The 15,565-nt window shown below is 44.9% G+C and overlaps 1 protein-coding gene across 1 annotated transcript; it reads left to right on the top strand.

The window, feature by feature from the left end:
* Positions 1–12,969: 12,969 nt before the first annotated feature.
* On the top strand, positions 12,970–14,031 carry LOC137383608 (carbohydrate sulfotransferase 12-like). The gene has a single exon (XM_068056763.1). The coding sequence runs from the start codon at positions 12,970–12,972 to the stop codon at positions 14,029–14,031; it is 1,062 nt and encodes a 353-aa protein (XP_067912864.1).
* Positions 14,032–15,565: the final 1,534 nt, after the last annotated feature.

Genomic DNA, 15,565 nt, shown 5'->3' with positions numbered 1-15,565 from the left:
TCTATATAAGATACTTTAGGCTACTTCCTTCTGTCTCCTACTCTTGGCCTGTCTGTGCCACAGCATCTCCAATCAACATGAATGGCCACCCTTCCCATTTTTCATTTGCTTTTACTTTTAAATCCCTGAGATGTGAGATTTATACAGTGACCAGTGCAAGCTCAGCACTAATACAGAGTTGGTATCAGCCATGGCTCAGTGGGTAGCTACCTCACCACTGAGTTAGAAGGTTATAGGTTCAAAATCCACTCCAGTGACTTGAGCATGCATCCAGGTGGACACTCCACTGCAGTACTGAAAGACTGCTGCATGTTCAGAGGTGCTGTTTTTCATGTGAGATGTTAAACTGTCTTTTCTCTCAGGTGGACATAAAGGATCCATGGCACTATTTTGAAGAAGGATAGTTCTCCCTGGTGTCCTGACCAATATTTATTCCTCAAAAGAATATCAAAACAGATTATTTTGTTATTATCAAATTGCTGTTTGTGGGAACTTGCTGTGAACAAATTGGCTGCTGTATTTCCTACATTATAACCGTGTCTACACTTCAGAAGTACTTAATTGACTGTAAAGCACTTTGGGACATCTTGAGGTGGTAAAAGGAGCAAGTACTTTCTTTTTGATCCTCCTTCCAATTTTCCACTTGCATTCGAATCCCTGAGACCGTACAGTGCAAGTTAGCTGCTTTTACCTTTCCAGAAACATGCTATGTCACTTAAGTGAAATTCAACCCTGTGGCACAAATTTAACTACTTAATTAGAGGAGTCCTATGAGACTTAAGAGCTTGAAAAAGTCCAGTTCATATTTTGTGGGCAGCTTTTCCTTATGTACCCAACAATAAAGGTAATTATAAGGCTCAGATAACATTAATTTAGTGGACACTTGCCCAGTTCATTTCCTTAACTACAGCGCTTTGAGTTTTTAGCTGGTTGCCATCCTCTCAAGCTGGGAGCTTTACCATTGATCAACGGATAAATCGGAATCCCACTTCAAGGCCAGTTTTCAGGTAAGAACTCGGCGACATTGGATTGAGATGCAACTATCTGATGGAAGTATTGGCTGGTACTGACTTGCTCTGGCTGTGCTGTCTGCCAACTGGCTTGGTAGAATTAAGTATGTTGGTTCCCTATGGACCCATCTAAGTGTGCACCATAACAGGAACTTGGGACAGATCAGTGGTGGAGGTCAGTTCCACCAAAATATTTAAAGGAGAATGATGGATACCCATGAGGCAAATCTCACATATCTTACAGCACAGAATGAAATCATTTAACCTGTCATGCCTTTGCTGGCTCTTTGTAAGAGCAATGCAATTAGTTCCACTCTCCCCCAACTCTTTCCCTATAGCCCAGAAAATCAAAGGAGTGAAGCTTGAGCAGTCAACCAATGTCATCTGCAAGTTCCGATGGATGTTGAGTCTTTCAAACCTCGGCGATCTCAGGTTTGCATTCTAGCCCATTGCTAAAGCAGAGAATCACTATTGGGGCTAGAACTGGTTTCAGCACTCCTTGGGTTAGTGGGAGGAAGATAACAAGTCCAATTACCACCCCATTAGTCTACTTTCAATCTTCAGCAAAGTGATGGAAGGTGTTGTTGACAGTGCTATCAAGCGGCACTTACTCATCAAAGGCCTGCTCACCAAAGACCACTTTGGGTTCCAACATCAAACAGCCCTAGTAAAATAGAAGTCAATGGGAATTGGGAAAAACTCTCCACTGGTTGGAGTCATACAAAGCACAAAGGAATTCTGGAACTCCCATTCTAACAGCACTGTGGGTGTACTTACACCACACGGACTGCAGCAGCTCAAGAAGGCGGCTCACCACCACCTTCTCAAGGGCAAATAGGGATGGGCAATAAATGCTGGTCTTGCCAGCAATGCTTACACCCCAAGGATGAATAAAAAAATAACAATTAGCCCAGGCTTCTAATCTTGTTCACTCTCCATTGAACCCTTTAAGGAGGAAGGGCACATTGGGATCCTGGCGGAGGATAATGTTGGACTTGGACTGTGTTGTCTACAGCAGCCAAATAGCCCTGCCTGGGTTGATACATGACTAATGGGCCTCTTTGGTGAGGCATCTGAGAGTTGCCAGTGCCCATAAAACCATGTCCCAAACTAAAGTCAGTGCTTTCAGAACAGAAGTATAGAAAAAAAACCTACATAGTGCCTGTCACAACTTCAGGATGTCCCAAAGCACTTTGCAGCCAATTAAGTACTTTTGAAGTGTAATCACTGTTGTAATATAGGAAACACAGCAGCCAATTTGTGCACAACAAGTTCATACGAATATACGAATTAGGAGCAGGAGTAGGCCACTCGGCCCCTCGAGTGTGCTTCGTCATGGTTGAACTGATTTCTCCACATTACCACTTACCCCCGATAACCTTTCACCCCCTTGCTTATCAAGAATCTATCTATCTCTGCCTTAAACATATTCAAAGACTGCATTCAAATAGTAATGTGATAATGTCTTGATCACCTGTTTTAGTGCTGTTGGTTGAGGTATAAATATGGGGCAGGAACCTGGAAAGAACTCCTCTGCTCTTCTTTGAATAGTACCACTGGATCTTTTACATCCACCTGAGAGGGCAGCTAGAGCCTTAGTTTAACATCTCATCCAAAAAGCAGCACCTCTTTCTCGGTACTGCACTGGAAATATCAAATTACAATTTGTGCTCAAGTCTCTGAATTGGGGCTTGAATCCATGATCTTTTAACTCAGATGGAATGAAGCTACTGACTAAGTCACGGCTGACAACTTCAAAAATGGAGAAGGGCAGATCTCATTATCTCTTTTTGGATGATAGTTTTTTACTTCAATGGATGAGCTACCTGCCTTACAGTAATATTATTAATATTGTTCCTTCAAAGTAATGTTTAAGCCTCATTGAATGCTGATAAAACAAATTTCCACTTGACAAGATGGAAAAAAATTCCAACTAACAATCTTTAACAGAATGACCCTTGATGTGGCATTGACACAGGATCCCCATTTCCCTGCTGCTCTGCATGTGTGTTCCTCAGTTGTCATTTTACTGAGGTTACACATTACCATAGAAACTTCCAGTTGGAACCAGGCAGATCACAAGCTGCTAACAATACATCAGAGATTTCCGATTAAAAGCCAAGTCACTGCTGCCTGCAGACATAGCACTGGTGAAAGAGAAACCACTTTTCTCTTAATGCCATCCTGTACAGCTATAATTCCATTTTAGTTTTTGTCCCATCATTGAATTGCATAGAATTTTACAGCACTAAAACAGGTCATTTAGCTCAAATGAGCAGCGTTGGTGTCTACCTCGTCTACCTTTACTTCATCTTGTTTTTTTCTGAACAAGCTGATTTGTTCTCAGGCCGTGGTTCTGAGGCCCACTCCTGGGTTCTAAAAATGCCACAGACCCCTGTAACACAACACAAATACTTTTTCTATATAAAAATTAGTTATGCAATTAAACATATTTATTATTAGTTTTGTTTTACTTACTTAATGTGAAACTTGTTGCTGATGCTGAGCAATATTCTGTCAAGACGTGGAGATCTGAACTCCTGGATATGCAGTAGGAGGACTCCCTCTGTTCCATTTACCAGATCTACGACCAAGCTATGAGGTAGATTTCAAAAAAGGGAACTCGTTTCAAAGGAGGAAGACTCGAGACAAAAGAAAACTGTGTTCAAGTAACAAGGAGGGAGAATCAATCCTAAGGTGAGGATACTCCTGCTAAACCCCCTGACATGGGCCATGCACTTCCCAAGAGGTAGTTAGTGGTTGTCATTACCTGGAGACTGAACCAGCAAGAACCATCCCACTGCTCTGTACTGGGAAAGGGACCCAGTACACTGGGTAAACTTCAGTGGGACACTTGGGCATCCATAACTGTTTGGTTCTGTCAAAATGCAACTAAACTCTCTACAGTCAGGTCCGTAGAATCTATCTTTCAGGGATAGAGTTTGGAATCCATATCTGGAGCCTGTAATTGTTTCTTGACACTGATTTACTGGAACCATTGATCTCTCAGTTGCCCCTCCCCTATTCTGCTCCGCAACTGCATTACCCGGCTCTAAATGAGTCTGTCGGTGTCTTTAATTGTCACAATTCTTAAGAAGATCTGAGAGTTTGAATTCTTGCTTTACTTACCCTCAGCCACTGGGATTGGTGGCTTTTCTTCAGTTTTTCTTTACATTTGGGAATAGTGTGAAAGGGATTTTCAGAACTCTGTGACTGTAAATCCAGATGTTCTGTTGCAGACATTTTACAGGAGAGGCAGAAACTATCAGGTGTGACATCCAGAAACAAACCTGAGCAATGTTTTAATCTGCATCTCCTTGTTCACCAGATCCAATCCTATAGGCCCCAACTGAAGAGGAATTGTGGTTCTTTACCCCTGCGTAGTTCAGGTTGAAGAAAAGTCGAGGACCCTATTAAAGTGAATAAAACAGAGACTGAAACTATGCTCACTTTTTTTTATTCATTCATGGGATGTGGGCATCGCTGGCTAGGCCAGTATTTATTGCTCATCCCTAATTTCCCTTGAGAAGGTGGTGGGGAGCAGTCTTGAACCGCTGCAGTCCATGTGAGGCAGGTACACCCACAAGTGCTGTTAGGAAGGGAGTTCCAGGATTTTGACCCAGTGACAGTGAAGGAATGGCGATATAGTTCCAAGTCAGGATGGTGTGTGGCTTGGAGGGGAACTTGCAGGTTGTGGTGTTCCCAAGCATTTGCTGCCCTTGTCCTTCTAGTTGGTAGAGGTCATGGGTTTGGAAGTCGCTGTCGAAGGAGCCTTGGTACGTTGCTGCAGTGCATCTTGTAGATGGTACACAGTGCTGCCACTGTGTGTCGGTGGTGAAGGGAGTGAATGGGGGGCCAATTTATTTATTTTATTTATTTAGAGATACAGCACTGAAACAGGCCCTTCGGCCCACCAAGTCTGTGCCGACCATCAACCACCCATTTTATACTAATCCTACATTAATCCCATATTCCCTACCACATCCCCATCATTCTCCTACCTCCTACCTACACTAGGGGCAATTTACAATGGCCAATTTACCTATCAACCTGCAAGTCTTTGGCTGTGGGAGGAAACCCATGCGGTCACAGGGAAAACTTGCAAACTCCACACAGGCAGTACCCAGAATCGAACCCGGGTCGCTGGAGCTGTGAGGCTGTGGTGCTAGCCACTACGCCACTGTGCCACCAATCAAGTGGGCTGCTTTGTCCTGGATGGTGTCAAGCTTCTGGAGTGTTGTTGTTTAATGCACCCATTCAGGCAAGTGGAGTTATTCCATCACACTCCTGACTTGTGCCTTGTAGATGGTGGACAGGTTTTGGGGAGTCAGGAGGTGAATTACCCACCGCAGGATTCCTAGCCTCTGACCTGCTCTTGTAGCCACAGTATTTATATGGCTACTCCAGTTCAGTTTCTGGTCAATGGTAACCCCTAGGATGTTGATAGTGGGGATTCAGCAATGGTAATGCCATTGAATGTCAAGGGGAGATGGTTAGATTCTCTCTTGTTGGAGATGTTCATTGCCTGGCACTTGTGTGGCATGAATGTTACTTGCCACTTATCAGCCCAAGCCTGGATATTGTTCAGGTCTTGTTGCATTTCTGCACGGACTGCTTCAGTATCTGAGGAGTCGCGAATGGTGCTGAACATTGTGAAATCATCAGCGAACATCCCCACTTCTGACCTTATGATTGAAGGAAGGTCATTGATGAAGCAACTGAAGATGGTTGAGCCTAGGATATCACCCTGAGGAACTCCTGCAGTGATGTCCTGGAGCTCAGATAATTGACCTCCAACAACTACAACCATCTTCCTTTGCGCTAGGTATGACTCCAACAAGCGGAGAGTTTTCCCTCTGATTCCCATTGACTTCAGTTTTGCTAGGGCTCCTTGATGCTATACTCGGTCAAATGCTGCCTTGATGTCAAGGCCAGTCAAGGGCAGTCACTCCCACCTTGCAAGTTCTGGAGCACAGGTCTTAAGTACGATTGCCAGAATATTGTCAGGGCCCATAGCCTTTGCAGTATCCAGTGCCTTCAGTCGTTTCTTGAGATATGTATAGCTGCAGTTCCCAGGGGGAGCCACTACATGGCAGCACCATTCTGGGTTCAATCACTGATAATTAAGCACTAGCTTTATTTCATGTAAGCTCGTTTTACTGCACTCATCAAATCTTTTTGTGAACCCGTCTGAGAACTCCTCTTCTAGTGTATGGTTTCATGGGAACCAGAAGCTCCCTCCACCCTTCCAGTACCCAATCCCATATGGCCATTCTCCATATGAGCCTAGAAAGGAACATAGGAACAGGAATTCAGTCCCTCAAATCTGTCCTACCATTCAATTAGATCAAGGATGATCTATATCTTAACTCCATCTACCCACATTGGTTCTGTAATCCTTAATAGAGGCCTGCTACCCAACCCGAACCCGACGGGACCTGAAGACTTTTGTCGGGGTCGGGTCGGGCCCATCTTCAAGTTACGGCTTTCAGGCTCGGGTCGGGCCGGGTCCAGATCGAGTTAAGTTGCATCGGGCCGGACACGCACGGTAAGTGCTCTGCTAGTAAGTATTGAAATTAAAATACTTACCTGAGCTGGGAGTCCTGGATGAAACTGAGTCTGTGCAGTGAGCGAGTGACGTCACTGTGATGTCATCACGCATGCGCTGCAGCTTCTTGCAGTTTCGGTGTCAGGAAGGGAAGTAAATGGATGGGCGGGTTCAGGTCGTGTCGGGCCCGGGGCAAAATTTGAGGGACTCGGGCCGGGTCGGGCTCGGGCCCGCTGTGGTTCGGTCGGATTTGGGTCAGGTTTTTTTACCGACCCGAGCAGGCCTCTAATCCTGAATACCCTTGCCTAACAAAAATCTATCAATCCCAGTTTTTACATTTCCAAGTGACCCTAGCCTCAACTACCGTTTGCGTGAAGTAAATAATATACGATGCAGAAGGCTATTATTTCAAGCCTGATCTTAAAAACTAACTTCCATGTATATATCATTACTACAAATTTCAGGTACAATCTAGAAATCATCTTGGGTTCAGCATTTCTCTAGTAAGTGGACCCTACAACCCTTATGATCAGGAGTTTTAGTGTCCAATATCCAGTCATCCAATAGTATGACCTGCGGGCTGTAACAATAAAGCCTTGTGTTAAATAAACTGGACACTATCATCTCACACGTATCACCATATGTGCTTTTCCAGTCTTCCAATAGGCAGACTAATTAATACTTTAGTGAGGTGTTGACTCTCCAGTGTCAGTACTGAAGGAGTGCTGCACTGTTGAAGTTGCAGTTTTTTGGATGAAATGCTGAACCGAGACTTTGTCTGCCCTAACTGTACCCAATTTGATATAAAGCACTTTGGGACATCCTGACATTGTGAAAGGCACTATACAAATACAAACCCTTTCTTTACCCTCTTTACCTTTGCTGTCAACACACTAACTGCCAGAAAAAGGCTGCTAGTTATAGAATCAGACAGCACGTCACGGACAGAATTTTCCATTTGGAGTTGGAACCCCAATATTGGTAACCATTTCCAGATCCTGATCCCACTTCAAGAGGGAAGCAGTCACAGGTTGTGATTTTCCTGGAGGTTGGGGCTAATTGGCTGGAGGGTGGGTTTGGTGGCCAATTAGTGGTGGTGGGCACAGGAACATAGGAGCAGTAGTAGACCATTTAGCCTGTTGAGTCTGCTCCACCATTTAATTCGATCATGGTTGATCATCTACCTCAACGCCACTTTTCCGTACTATCCCCATATCCCGTGATGTCATTAGTATCCAAATATCTATTGATTTTCTGTCTTGAACATGCTCAATGATTGAGCTTCAACAGCCCTCTGGGGTAGAGAATTCCAAAGATTCACCACTCTCTGAGTGAAGAAATTCCTCCTCATCTCAGTCTTAAATGGCTTTCCCCGTATTCTGAGACTATGTCCTCTGGTTCTAGACTCACCAGTGAGAGGAAACATCCTATCTACATTTTCCCTGTCACGCCCTGTAAGAATTTTGTAAGTTTCAATGAGATTACCTCTCATTCGTTAAAACTCCAGAGATTACAGGCCCAGCTTCCTCAATCTTTCCTCATAAGACAATCCTGCCATCCCAGGGATCAGTCTGATAAACATCCGCTGCACTCCCTATATGGCAAGTATATCCTTCCTTAGATGAGGAGTCTAAAACTGTGCACAATACTCCAGGTGCAGTCTCACCAAGGCTCTATACAATTGCAGCAAGACTTCTTTACTCCTGTACGCAAAACACATTGCGATGAAGGCCAACATACCATTTGCCTTCTTAATTGCTTGCTGCACCTGCATGCTAGCTTTTAGTGACTCATGAACAAGGACACCCAGGTCTCTTTTGACATCAACACTTCCCAGTCTCTCACTATTTAAGAAATACTCTGTCTTTCTGTTTTTTCTACCAAAGTGGATAACTTCACACTTATTCGCATCATATTCCATCTGCCATGTTCTTGCCCATTCACTTAGCCTGTCCAAGTCCCCTTGAAGCCTCCTTGCATCCTCCTCACAACTTATATTTCCACCTAGATTTGGAAGGAGGCGAAAGTCTGAATGTGCGGGCCTGAATTTAAGGGATGATGGCAGCAGCCATTATTGTGGCAGCTGTCTTACAATGCAATGGCAGAGAGAAGCAAGGAGCAGGAAAGGCAGAGGCCAGACACCATGGCAGGACAGCCCCGAGGTTTAGCGATGTCACCCTTGAGGTGAAGCTGGAGGTGGTGTGAGAAAGATGACATATCTTGTTCCTGGAGAGTGACAGGAGAAGGTCACCCAGCCAGATCAAGCAGGCCTGGGTGGAGGTGGCAGAGTATGTGCGTAGCTGTAGTGTCGTGAAGAGCACCTGGGTGCAGTGCCATAAGAGATTCAATGACCACCTTCATTCTGGCAAGGTGAGTGCAACACGACATCCAGATGACAGGCCCCCAGGTCTGCAGCCATCAGCAGACACACCAGCTGAATAGCTTGAGGGCGAATGGTGCTCCTGAACATGGGAGAAATGTGTGCCCAGGATAATTAGTGACCCCTGAGTAAGGCTCAAATCCCTAGTGCTACTGAGCAGCTGGCAGCATTGATAAATGCAGGATCTCATTTAAATGATCCTCTGGATTTGGTTAGAGAGGCTAGCATTGCTTTACCTCTCTCTTGTCCTTGCAGGAGAAGAGGGCACACAATGTAAGGGAGAGGATTTGCACAGGAGGAGGTGTGCCCCAGCTCACCATCCTTACTGCAATGGAGGAGGCAGCACTTGACATTGCGAGAGTGGCTTCGCATGAGGAAGTGAGCGATGGAGAGATGGGAATACCTGTAGGAGAGGATGAAAAGATATTGAATTCTGTAAATGAAAGGTGTGGAGTGCACTCCTTCCTGCAAGACAGCATGCCAAACCTTCAGCTGCATTGGGAAGCCTCAGCTCTGAAGAGGCATCTGCTGTCAGAGGCAGATTCTGATGATCTCCTTATGTCTCCCAGAGGGCCATTTATGGAGGGGAAGCACACAACTGCCACAGCAACATCACCGGGATCCTCAGACGAGATGGAAGCCACAGACCCAGCACCATCATGTAATTCAAGCACATCCTCCACCAGCGCAGATACGCTCATATCGGTGGGTCCCCATACGCAATTAGAAAGGGAGGCACTGGGTGAAGAGCGTGTCATGAGTGAGCAGGAGGAGGTGAAAGAGGCAGGGGCAGCTGTGGGCAGTGTCCCACAGAGGATGGAGGACAGACACAGCCAAGTTCAGCTGGGCGCAGATGCACACCCTCAGGTGTCACAAGCAAGGTGCCTCTATTTTGACCAGCAGTGTGAGATGGTGCCCGCATGTCAGAGTTCCCTGAGGGAGTGCGGAGTCATGGGCTGAGAATGGAGGGATCCATTCAACTTATGTGCACAACCATGGTTCAAGGTTTTGAACGCTCCTCCATTGAGGGAGTGACCAACCTCATGAAGAGCCATATGCGGCAGCACTCTGAGTGGATGCAGGAACAGCGCATTTTCATGCACAGAGTGCATGCAATGTTCTGTAGCATTGACTGGTCAGTGGCGCTGATGGCGCAAAGATCCATGGAGTGGATGCCAGTTGCAGCCCAACTGGTGGTCCCCTCTAGCTATCCAGCGTGCCATTAAAGGGCTGAAGCAGTCACCAATGAGAATGAGAGTTCTACCTCTCATGGTTCATCATCACCATCATCGCCCTCCTTGGCCTCGCTGACTGAGGGACCATTTATGCAGCAGGGCCCTGGTGCAGTAGCCTCTGGAGGTGTCCCCCCCACTGGCACTGCAATGGCGGGGATGACTGCCATGGGCATCTCAGCTGTGAGCAAACACACGCGAGCAGGCTGCCTCCACCTCATCTGAGGCCACAAGGGGAGTACTGTGTAGAAGCAGCCAAGAGCGAAGGCCACCGCGTTCACTAGGGTGACTTTCATTTGTGCTTGTGTGAATTGTTATTTTTTCATTACATAGGAAATGTTGAGACATGATCCCAGATGTGTTAGCTTCCATTCTTTAATGAGCAAACTGAAAAAGAGGGAAGAAGTGGTGAAGGGAAGCAATGGTCTTTGAATGGCAACACTGAGACCACTGGAGAGATGTGTGCCATATATTGTCGGTAAGAATGGAACTATTTAAAGTTGTGTGCTTAATGGATGTGTTCTCACAGTCAGAGCAAAGTGAATGCCAGAACATGCAGTTCTGTTGGATGAGTAGTGCTCAGGTGAACACGTGCTTGAATCAGATGTGCCCTGGCGTCCACAACAACCCGATGAATGCTTTGACTCCTGAGATGGCCCTGGCCACCTCCCTGCACAGCATGGGCACCATTCTGCTCTGCATCTCCCTCCACCTCTTCCTCCTCCTCCAATGAACTGCCTCACCCTCTTCAAGGTCACACCTCTCTGGAGGGCCATATAATGGAGAGTGCACCACAATGTGCCTGCGAGGCCCCATCTGTTTGAAGTCGTATGTACTGTCCTGCTTTGGCAAATAGGGTATCAGTGACCTGCAAGATGCAATGGTGCACTGCTGTTTGAGAGGTGCCACCAAGATCCCCTGCTGATCCTTGGAATGAGCGAGAGGTGAAGCGGTGAAGTCACAGTGACTTTAATGGCTACTGGCAGGGCATGGCGACCAGTACTGCGAGGTCTGAAGTCTTCCTCAACAAGGCCACAAATCTCAGATATCATCTGCCTGGATTGACGCAGTCTCCTGTGGCACTGATTCTTTGATATGTCCTGGTAGCTTTTTCTTTGGTGGTTCAACTCCATACTGAGGTTATGGCTTCATTGCCTTCCTGCCCCTCATTTCTCTCACCTGCCCTCCTCATGCTTAGGACTCTGCATCCGTTCCTGAGGCTATTGATCCCCATCACTACTTGTCCCTATCTCTGAGTACATTAGTCCCAGGGCCAGCAGTTGCCTTGCTTGCGGTTAGCAGCACTCACAATGTTCACTATACCCCGCTGCTATAGCCGCACTATTTCTGGAGAGTCACGATCCCCTCAACTGACCAAGTGTGCATAGACTATTTGCTCCGTTAACTCTGCCCAACAATGGCAACTATATGCCAATGAATGAGTGCCCCTCTCAGCCAATCACCCTTTTATGGGTCCATCTAATTGAATGGAGCGGTCATGACTGGGTCCCTGCTGCATTGCTGCCTCCTTCTACTTGGCCTGTTCCAGATCCAATGTGAATCCCATGCCTTCCCACAAAAATTGTAGACTAGTCCATAATGAGCTGACAACAGGTTCATTAATAGGTTTAATTGGTCGTTGCTTAGAATTGGGTGGGTTGCGGGGTCCTGCCTACCCACCTTGTCGCAAAAATCGCTGACCATCGGAATGACGTCGGGAAACCGGCACAACAGCTCGCATCGGGAAATTACTCGCCTGCCCGCCTCAGTTCCTGCCACCAAAATCCTGCCCCTTGTCTGTGCTGGTTCTTTGAAAGAGCTACCCAATCGGTCCCGCTTCCCTGTTGTTTCCTTGTAGTGTCAGCTGTGGGTCAGTGGGTCGCACTCCTATGAATTGAGAAGGTCATGGATTCAAGTCCCACTCCAGAGACTTGAGTATATAATCCAAGCTGATACATCAATACAGTAGTGAGAGAGTGCTGCACTGTCAGAGATGTCATCTTTTGGAGGAGATGCTAGAACTGAGGCTCCTTCTCCCCTCCCAGGTGGGTACAAAAGATTGTATGACACTATTTGAAGAGGAACAGGAGAGTTCTCCCTGTTGTGCTAGCCAATTTTTATCCCTCAACTAACATGTAAAACAGATTATTTGGTCTTTATCACATTGTGAGACTTTGCTGTATGCAAGTTGGTTATCACATTTCCTATATTACAATGACTACACTTCAAGAGTACTTCACTGGCTGTAAAGTGTTTTCAGAGGTCATGAAGGGTGCCACATAAATGCAAATTTTTCATTTTAATTATATCTCCTTTTTGAAAGGTCATGTTTAATCTGCTTCTACCACCCTTTCAGACATTGCACTCCAGATCATAACAACTTGCTGAGTTAAAAAAAAACCTCCTCTCTACCCTGGCTTTTAAATTTAAATCTACATTGTCTGCTAGTGGAAACAGTTTCTCCTTATCTATTTTATCAAAACCCTTCATAATTTTGAACACCCCTATTAAAACTCCCCTTAATCTTCTCTGCTATTAGGCGAACAATCCCAGCTTCTCTAGTCTCGCCGAATAACAGAAGTCCTTTATCTCTGGTTGCATTCTAATAAATCTCCTCTGCACTGTCTCCAAGGCCTTGGTGCCCAGAATTGGACACAAGAGTCCAGCTGATATCCATCCAGTGATTTAAAAGGTTTTCATATTATTTGGTTGTATAAACAGTATATTCTTTTGAAGGGAAAAAACATTGGCTGTTGCACAGTGCTGTGGAGACACACATCAATTGTACCCAACATACATATGGGGACAAAGAGATTGACCTCGTGGAAAAGCATGTTCAAGTTAAGCTTCCTGCAGATTTTTACCATCTCCATCATCGTTCTTCAAACCTTGCTCATCTTGTACTATTACAAAGGTAGCATAGTGGATATCTGGCCGAATTCTGTGTCGCCCATTGATCATTCCAAACCTGAGGCCAGTAACCAGAGCTTTACCAAAAGTTGCACCCCGTGCTTGGAGCAAATAGAGAGAACAAAGAGGATCCATGAAGTCTGCACAGATCCCAAGTTTTCCTTCTGGGGGAAATCTAAATCTTTTGAGGATTTGCAAAATAGAAGGTTGTCCAACTTCATCATCAATGACAAACTGCAGATTATCTACTGCGCTATCCCTAAGGTGGCAAGCTCTCATTGGAAACAGGTTCTGTATTTGCTGAAACAAAACTTTGGGAAGCAAGGTCCTGTAAAAATGCCCTGGTCCATACATGACTACTTCAAGAGATCGCAGAAACAAAGACCATTTCAAAAATGGATGCTTCAGAAAAATAATATCAAGTTTCTTTTTGTCCGCCATCCGTTCGTACGGTTGATCTCAGCGTACCAAGATAAGATCGAGAATCCAAACAAATACTTCTATCGATATTCTTTCCACATGCTCAGGTACTATGGGAAGATGTCCAATCCTCCTTTTACTGCCTGGAAAGCTCGTAAAGCAGGAATCAAAGCTACCTTCTCCCATTTCATTCAGTACCTGTTGGATCCTAGGAGACCAATGGGACAGTTAAATAACCACTGGCGCCCAATTTACCAACTGTGCCATCCTTGTCAGGTAAAATATGATTTTATTGGGAAATTAGAGACCTTGGACACTGATGCGAATTACTTGTTCCAACTATTGGCAGCAGAAAATATTCGCTTCCCACCTAAGTATTTGAATCAGTCAACCAATAATGATATAGAGCAATGGTTTCAAAACATTCCCATGGCTTGGAGGGAAAAGCTGTATAAACATTATGAACCTGACTTTGTTCTGTTTGGGTACCCAAAGCCCAAGTGTCTATTATCTGAGAAAAAGCAGGACTAAACAACCTCTGGTCCTTAATAATGTTGCTGCAGAACTGATTAGCATATCTCTCTACAATGTTTCTCTTTCCCCAAAAAATTGTTAATAAGTTATATGATTGAAATATGCTATTTATGACAAATGTACAACAAATGAATACTTCCAATCATATCATGCTACATCACATTAAAAGACCTTAATAGCTAATGAACAGCAATGAGATGAATGATCAGTTGATCTGTTGTTTTTCTCAGTGATGTTAGCTGAGGGTTGAATGTTGTCCAAGACTCCCTGATCTTCATATAGTGCTGTAGGATCCCTCGAGCATTCACCTAAACCACTGGAACAGCTTTAATGCCTCATGTGAATGAGTTATACCTCACGTATTATTATTACTACACAAAATTAGGGCTCATGGGATTGGGATAATATATTAGTATGGATTAATGGACAGAAAATAAGACTGCAAGAATAAACGGCTCATTTTCAGGTTGGCAGACTGTAACTAGTATGGTACTGCTAGGATCAGTGCTTGGGCCTCAGCTATTTATAATCTATATCAATGACTTAGATGAGGGGACCAAGTGTAATGCATCCAAGTTTGCTGACGATACAAAGTTAGGTATGAAAGTAAGCTGTGAGGAGAATGCAAAGAGGATGCAAAGGGGTTAAGTAAATGTGCAAGAACATGGCAAATGGAATATAATGTGGGGAAGTGTGAAGCTATCCACTTTGGAAGGAAAAATAGAGAAGCAGAATATTTTGTAAATGGTGAGAGATTGGGAAATGTTTGTATTCAGAGGGACCTGGTGTCCTTATACATGAATTACAAAGTCAACATGCAGGTATAGCTGGCAACTAGGAAATCAAAGGGATTGGAATATAAGAGTGAAGAAATCTTACTGCAATTGTGCACATAAGAAGTAGGAACAGGCCCCTCGACCCTGCTCCGCCATTCAAAACAATCAAGGCTGATTTGCCTCAATTCCACTTTCCCGCCTGCTCCCCATGTCCCTCGATTCTCTGAGAGACAAAAGATATGTTTATCTCAGCCTTAAATATGTTCAACGATGGAGCATCCACAACCTTCTGGGGTAGACATTTCCAAAGAATGATAACCCTCTGAGTGAAGAAATTTCTCCTCATCTCAGTCCCAAATGATCAACCCCTTATCCTGAGACTATGACCCAGTGTTCTAGATTCCCCAGCTAGGGAAACAACCTCTCAGTGTCTACGGCCTTGGTGGAACCACACCTGGAGTACTGTGTAAGGTTTGGTCTCCTTACCAAAGGAAGGATATACTAGCCTTGGAAGGAGTGTAACGAAGGTTCACTAGACTGATTCCTGGGATGAGGGAATTGTCCTGTGAGGAAAGATTGAGTAGTCTGGGCCCATATTCACTGGAATTTAGAAGAATGAGAGGTAATCTCATTGAAACATATAAAATTATCAAGGGGCTTGATAGAGTAAGGAGGATGTTTCCCCTGGATGGGGAGACTAGAATTAGGGGTCATCATTTCAGAATAAGGACATTTAGATTGATGAGGAGAAATTT

This window comes from Heterodontus francisci, chromosome 24 (genome assembly GCF_036365525.1).
Source record: "Heterodontus francisci isolate sHetFra1 chromosome 24, sHetFra1.hap1, whole genome shotgun sequence".
Taxonomy (NCBI): domain Eukaryota; kingdom Metazoa; phylum Chordata; class Chondrichthyes; order Heterodontiformes; family Heterodontidae; genus Heterodontus; species Heterodontus francisci.
This window is presented reverse-complemented; position numbering and strand designations above follow the sequence as displayed.

What these genes read in the sequence shown, in the direction of transcription:
- LOC137383608 (XM_068056763.1), top strand. Translation starts at nt 12,970, where the DNA reads ATGGGGACAAAGAGATTGACCTCGTGGAAAAGCATGTTCAAGTTAAGC.